Source organism: Gymnoscopelus braueri (genome assembly GCF_963280865.1).
Source record: "Gymnoscopelus braueri genome assembly, chromosome: 12".
In the NCBI taxonomy this organism is placed as follows: domain Eukaryota; kingdom Metazoa; phylum Chordata; class Actinopteri; order Myctophiformes; family Myctophidae; genus Gymnoscopelus; species Gymnoscopelus braueri.
In genome coordinates, this window is record NC_137614.1 from 16,149,522 (window position 1) to 16,156,820 (window position 7,299).

Sequence of the window (7,299 nt, forward strand, 5' to 3'; positions counted from 1 at the left end):
GTCTTGCCAAAGTCTCAGTGGGGCACAGCGGGCCGCGCTCTGTAAACCTGTTCCCTTGCCAACAAAAGAGGCTTTTCGTGTCATTTGGACTGTTGTGAACGCTGAAGGGTAGAGGGGGCCTCAACCTTTTCTAAATGAACGTTCCAACAGCGTCACCGGAAAGCCTCCTTAGTGGCAGCAACTGAGGTTACGTTTTAAAAACTTCTACCGGTGAATAAACTAGATTGGGCAGGCTTAGTTAAGCCAGACCACTGCGGATATGCGTTGGTGAATTATGATTAATGAGTATACAGTATGTCTTAACATGGTAGTACTTTGAGTATGCCAGTAATTGGGAAGGAAAACCAGGGCCAGGGTTTAACTGGAGAGTTTTTGATTTGAAATGACGGACACAGGAAGTGGCGACATTCGGCCGGTGTAGGCGGCCAATCAGATTGTTGAACGTGACAGGGTAGCAACCACAAACATTTAAACTCGCCATTGTAGAGGTGACGTTATTCCAAATTTAGCAACTGTATGGCCTATTTGTCATTATTAACTATTTCAAAAATGCAATTTGAAATCGTTTTTGTTGGACTGTGTAGGTGAAATAGAGACTGCTTCCAGACAAGCTGTCTTGCTGGGCAATTGGCTAGTTTGTTGTTAGGCCAACCAAGGATAGACTACATCCCATAGCCTGGAGGTATGATTACAGTGTTATTGTCTAGTTCGTTAGGCCAACTGGTCAACCAAAGCTTCAACTCAGACACTCAGTCTATGCATCTGTGGTGTACACTGTACACGGCATGTGTAGGGAACAGATAACAAAGTCATGCATGCATGTTTCAACAAAGCGGAGTCAGTCACCCAGCCAGTCAGTCAGTCAGTCGGTCAATAAGTGACATGAACTCGTATTGGGAAAAAACATACAAGTTAGAATTGTAACAAAAAGCTTCCACATGGCATTAAAAGCTGGAAAAATCACATTTGGGACTACTGGTATTTTACCACACTTCCCAACGGTACTTCACTTTGGTGTAAAGCAGAGGAAGAACAGCAATATAAATGCAGTTACCTATGAGAACGTCATGATATCATTAGTGTACAGCAGGACACCAGGAGTGTCCATGACAGACTTTGGGGTATTAGCGCCGGCCACTAATCATCCCAATATCTGGGTCAGAATGTCTGTACCATGGACAAGGGATGGCGGGGGTTGGGAGGTATTCACCGGTTTAGGGATGAGCCGGGGATGAGATGATTGTCTCCGGCGTGCACCTAGATGATAAGAAGGCTCATGTCCTTCTTAGCTATCAGCGGGCCCAACGGCCACAGTGTAACCTAGCCCCCACCCCACCCTACCCCAAGGTCTGCGCCCTCCATCCTCCACCCCCTCCCCTCTGCCCAGATAAACCTTGCCTCAGGGACCGCTGACTCAGGCAACCTGGTCTTAAACGCTGTGCCCACTCCGTCCCCCGTCTTTCGGGGTTAGGAGTGTGACCTTGGACATTTTGGGAGGGAGGAAGGGAGGGGGAAGGATGATGACAGAGAGGGAGAGATGAGAGAGGGGGAGTGGGTGGGGGGGCTGGGCCCTCATTAGCCAGGCCAAGACGGGACGGCCCAGGAAAAGAGCACTAATTACCCCCACTAACAATGTCCTTGCTGCTCATGGCTTAGAGCAGCCACTTTGCTGTGGGATAATAACCACATAGCCTCTCCGAGAAGTTCAGCACAGTATTAGGAGAATCACTTGGACTGATGGGCAGAGGGTATGGTTATAGGGAAGTGGTTACTGTAGGTCTTTACACTGACTGTCTGTAGTTCCTATGTCACAGTAGTATCTTGTGTGTGTGTGTGTGTGTGTGTGTGTGTGTGTGTGTGTGTGTGTGTGTGTGTGTGTGTGTCTGTGTGTGTGTGTGTGTGGTGTGTGTGTGTGTGTGGTGTGCGCGCGTGCGTGTGTGCGCACACACATATGGGTGTGCGTGTGTCTGTTTTTATAAGACTGATGCAAAGCCATTATTATCCATTAGTATCCTCAGACACAATCAAAGACACACTCTCAGGGTCTCCTCATTTTTTTTCTCTTGAAGAGCCTTGTCGGGCGTTCAGGGACAGCTAGCTACTAATTTTAGCAACTTGCCTTCTAACAGAAGTCTGTCATTATTCCCCGAAAAGTTTGCAGTCACGGTCAAATCAAGCGTCTCCTCGCTTAGCAACCAGTCGTGACTGTTTTGTCTGTGTCTTTCTTCAGAGTCATCGGTTCTCTGTGACTGAGAAGTGGCTGCTATAGCCGACACAGTCAGCGTCAGCCCCCTCCCCTCTACGTTTGCCTGCATCTGTGCTGTTAGCGTGTGGAAAACAGCTTGGCGGGCGACAGCCTGACATTACAGCCGGAGCCTGTAATCATGGGGCTGTAAAAAACCCAAATCCAGCAGCCGCAAACAGTGTGGCCTCGTCATAGTGGTGGCGGATAAGAACCATTCACTGCTTCTGTCCCAGAGAACTCCTCCTGCCTTGTGCTTTGTCACACCAGACCCCCTTCATAGATGGCTCTGTTTTCAATAAAACATGCCCGAGTTAAAAGCAGCAGTCCAGTTAACACTGCCCAATTTGTTAACCCTGCAAGAGGCATAAATCTGACATGTATGAACGTGGTTCTAATCTATAAACACAGAGAACGTTTTACTATTCTAGCATATGCTGAGGTGAAATATAACAAACAATTGCTATTGAACTGTTACGAACTCCCCTTCTTCTGGGATGTTCCATGATGTAATACTGGTGGCACATTGATTGAACAATAGACACTTGACAAAAAAAGAAAACCCACGGCATTATGTTGAGCCAAAACCTTGCCCAAATGACGTCTGTAACTCTCTCTCTTACCACGCAAGCTGGTGGCCATTACACTGTGACTGAACCCAGCACTCCCTCAAACACTTAAGCCCTATTTTCCATCATTATGCCATTTTAATGCGATCAGCATGGTAATCAGATTGTGAATGAAATACCTCCATGACACAGTTGTGTTGTTGTGTTATGTTTGTGCGTTCAATCGGGGAGGTGAGAGAGGGTGCCGGCCTGTTGGAGCAAACGGCCCCCAACCAGATCTGCCGCTAATCTTTAAACCTCCCCATCCACTCCTCCGTCACCTCCTCCTCCTCTTTATTCTTATCCTCGTCGTCTTTTGTTCTTCTCGTCTTTCGTTCTTCGTTGGGGTGCCGAAGGACAGGGGCGGTTGTTCTGGGAGACAGAGAGTCTAGCTAGACTGCAGCTTTCCCGTTGAGGTGAAGATACTGTAAATCTGACGCCTGTCCTTTTTTTTTGCCCCTGGTTCATTTTCATCGTCCATCATGTAATATTGATCAAAATGCATCGGTTTTGTGCAATCGCTGTTCCGCATCTATTGTCTTCCATACAACACGCTTATTATCCACACCCATCTAAAGATGCCTTGATGTATATCATAGCACATTATTCAACTGCCTGTCTGTCTCACACAGGGCTGATTTGGGGAATTGATAACAAATAACAAATAGAGCCATAATAAGGTTTTAAGCTGCTAAACTACTTATGAGTTATGAATGTGTTATGATGAGCTGGGATGAGACCCAAAAGTGCTGGATACAGTAGTCTGTCACAGTCTATTACTCTACATAGAACCTCAGCCACTTACTGTATGCCAATAGTCGCATAGTACATTCAGGATGTAGACACAATGCTGTGAAGATAGTGGATTTCTACGGTTAGTAGTGTATATCTGTATTGTCCTTTTGTCTCTCTGTATTTGTCCCTGTCACTTGTGTAAGGCCTTTAAGATTTCTGCTAACTCTGTGTCTCTCTCTCTTTGTGTGTGTGTGTGTGTGTGTGTGTGTGTGTGTGTGTGTGTGTGTGTGTGTGCAGTCGTGACAGCGACCTTTCTACGATCATCTCCAATCTGCACCACACAAGACAACACGGTATGCCCGAGGGCCAGTCTGTCTCCGACCACAGCACCAGCACTGGACACACAGGTAGGACAAACACTGGTGCTGTGTGTTTGTGTGTGTGGACACAAATCTGCATGAGTGGGTACACGGTCAAATTGGGAGTTTTACTTTAACTCTGAGAGCGTGAACATAGACCTGTCCTGTGGTCCACTTTTACACTCTCAGATTTAAAATAACCCAATTTTACTGTGTTGTTGCATTTAATGCAGGCAAAGAAAAGGATGTGCAAGAGTTTTTCTTCCTTTCTTTTCCTTCTTTTCCCCTTGCCCCCTTCCAACAGATGTAAACATTGCATTACGTCTTTCATTTACTCCAATTTGTTTGATTGGGGGAATTTGCCAAATTGCTATAAGCTTATTACTTATTCCTGAAGGTCGTTCTCTGGATGATTACTTAATGTTCCTCTCACATTCTCCACCGCTCTCCAGGAGTTTTCTTTAACCCCCCTTTTAAATTACCTCTGAATAAATAGCTTTGTTTGCCATTAATCCAGTTTTATGTGTGCATAGGAACCATGGTGTGTTTGCTAAGCTCACAGGCTTATAGTTATAAACAGAAACACAGTCAATGTATCATCACAGATATTTGTCAAGGAGCTTCTTGAGGATTTTTGTTTTGTTTTGGTGTAAAACATAGCGCTTGAGACAGATTGTCCTTTATTAATACAGCAATTAACCTAAATTAATGAGTCATGTTTCTACATCACCAGGTTAATTCTATCTCTCTGTGTTTTCTATGTGATCTCCCAAATTTAGAGCTGGAGACAAACCAATTCAATGTGAATTAATTTGGTATTGTGTAGATATTTTCAGCGATCTGAGACAGCCACACATACAGTGTTGACGTTCTAGCCTGTGAACTGAATCACATTAAATTGGACACACTCCACAGACAAATTAAATTACATTTAAACAAGAAGCCAACAAATCACCAAGTTCATTTATGAGAAATCTCTTTCTTTGCTCAGATGTCCATTTCAGGTTTCAAGATTCAAAGACGTTTTGTAGCATGATGTGCAGTGAAAAGTGTGGCAGACGCCGCCATACTGTACTAGCAATAAAAGGTCTAATATAAATAAGTTAATAAAAGTTATAATACAAGTAAGGTACTAAGTAGTAATAATTGATAAACTACAGAGAATTAAAAACATTTTTGTGTGGAATTGCACCTTCCCTGGGTTACTGAGGTAGAATGTATATCTCTAAGTTGTAGCACAAAAATAAAACCTGAATATAAATAAATATATTGCCCTGTTGCTGCCCAGGGCATGACCCTGTCCTCTCTTATCCCATTAGCACTGAGGGGCACTGAGTGGCATAATCATCCCAGGCCCAACACCTCTTTACCCTCCCCCCAATCTCCCTCTCCCTCTCTCTCTGATCTCATGTCTGGCAGATTAATTGCGCATACGGTGCCTCTAATATCACGCGGGGCAGGGTGGACGGTAGATATGGGTGGAGGGGTGGACAGTAGATGGGTGGAGGGGTGGACAGTAGATGGGTGGAGGGGTGGACAGTAGATGGGTGGAGGGTTGGAACTTTTGAGGTGTCAGTCTCGCCGGCCTTATTAAGCTGCACAAACAACAGCTACACCCAGAGACTCGGACCTCAGGGTGGGTCGGATTTCGCCCCCCCAACAAGACCAGTCAGTTTGGTAACATAGGGTGGGGTGGAGTGGGTAGGCGGGTCTCCTTACAGCCGTATTAGACAGCTAAACATCCAGTTCCAGCCAGTGTCTTAGGCCCCGGGGTTGAGGCGTATCTCCCCTAAAAGGCAAGTCTAATTGTCTGATAAGTTAACCACCCCCAGGGGTCTATATTAAGCCGCCCCCGTCTCCTCTAGACTAAATATCTTCGCCAAAAATAGGCAATGTACAAGCTCACAACGTGTAGATCTGCTATTTTCGCAGAATATTCGCCCCCCAGAATAGGGACGTAGGGTTCATGTGGTTGAATAGGCATCTTAATGAATGAAGACAGAAACAGATGAAGGGGAGCTGAGGAACGAGCTGCAGATGACTGCGGTGTGTCCCGCATCAGAGGAGGTCCAACGCTCTCAAATCTGTCAGTTTGAGCATTAAAGGGAGATTTAACAGGCTGCTTAAGCGGCTCGCTCGGTGTCTGTAAACAAGTCCAATCCCATCAGCCACTGGCTTTAATTCTTCTGTCTGCCAGTGAAATTAGACTCACACCTACAAATAATAAACACATATACAGATACACAGGCAAAGACAAAAACAGCGTGTGCGAGCGATCACAAGCTCACATGCTTACACAATTACTGACACACAACAACACCAGGTTACATGCACCCAAAACCCACACAGGTTCAAACAGAGTTGAGAGAGGTTGATGAGGGCCAGGGTATAGACAGATTAGACACTTGATCCTATGGGAGGCTAACTGGCCTTTTGTTGTGTAATTAATTAATTGTTGGTCAAACTATAGATATTTACATCTAAATAGGAGGTATGTGATATAGATATAAGGACAAGAGTATATACAGGTATACTATAAATAAAGACAGCAATATAGAGATAAATATTGATTTAAAGGAGAGATCCGGACATTTTAAGTGTTATCTTTGATGTGTCGCTAATCACTCACCATCATTGAAATGGACGTTCCACAGAACCTGGCGTCTGTGGAAGAAGTAAGCAACCAGCATCATCTCGTTCTGCATGAACGATAGCTCGTTCGCGACATTCAGTACACGTTTGAGTATCATGAGACTCCACAATGAGCAGTAGTAGAGAAAATACTAACTTTGCATCGGTTATAATAGACGATTTTCACTCTTACACGGGCTCCCATTATGCCACGGAGGGGTCGACAGGACTGCACGACACGGGACTCTCTGAAATAACTCAACGTCCCTTTCAATGATGGTGAGTGATTGGCGACACATCAAAGATAACACTTAAAATGGGCGGATCTCTCCTTTAAGAAACATGAGATAATACGATATATGAACATTAGCTAGACTAGCTAATGTTCGTCCGCTAGAGCATTAAAGCTGCACCGGAGTTTTCACACACAGCCCCAAGTGGCAGCCAGAGGTAACTGTTTCCGCAAATAGTGTTTAAGGTCCGTACATCTCCATAACTGTGCAAATTCGAAACATAAAGTGCTTACCCCAAAGCCACGAATGTTACCCGACAACTTTTTTGTGTTATTCCTTATTGTTTAATAAATAAGTGTCCCATCTGTGCCTAAATGCCATTGTATTTCCTCGTTTCCATCGAGTGTAATACCGGCTTTCACCTGATGCACCACAAGTTCCAGCACATATTAATATAATATATAGCTCAATGTCACAGACGTGATTAAAAC

The 7,299-nt window shown here is 44.8% G+C and overlaps 1 protein-coding gene across 1 annotated transcript in view; it reads left to right on the top strand.

Moving 5' to 3' along the window:
- The window catches only part of samd11 (sterile alpha motif domain containing 11), a 33,509-nt gene that overhangs the window by 24,177 nt on the left and 2,033 nt on the right, over positions 1–7,299 (top strand). The window contains exon 4 of the mRNA XM_080443818.1: positions 3,883–3,992. Coding sequence (XP_080299944.1) covers positions 3,883–3,992 — 110 coding nt within the window. The remainder of the gene's footprint in view (positions 1–3,882; positions 3,993–7,299) is intronic.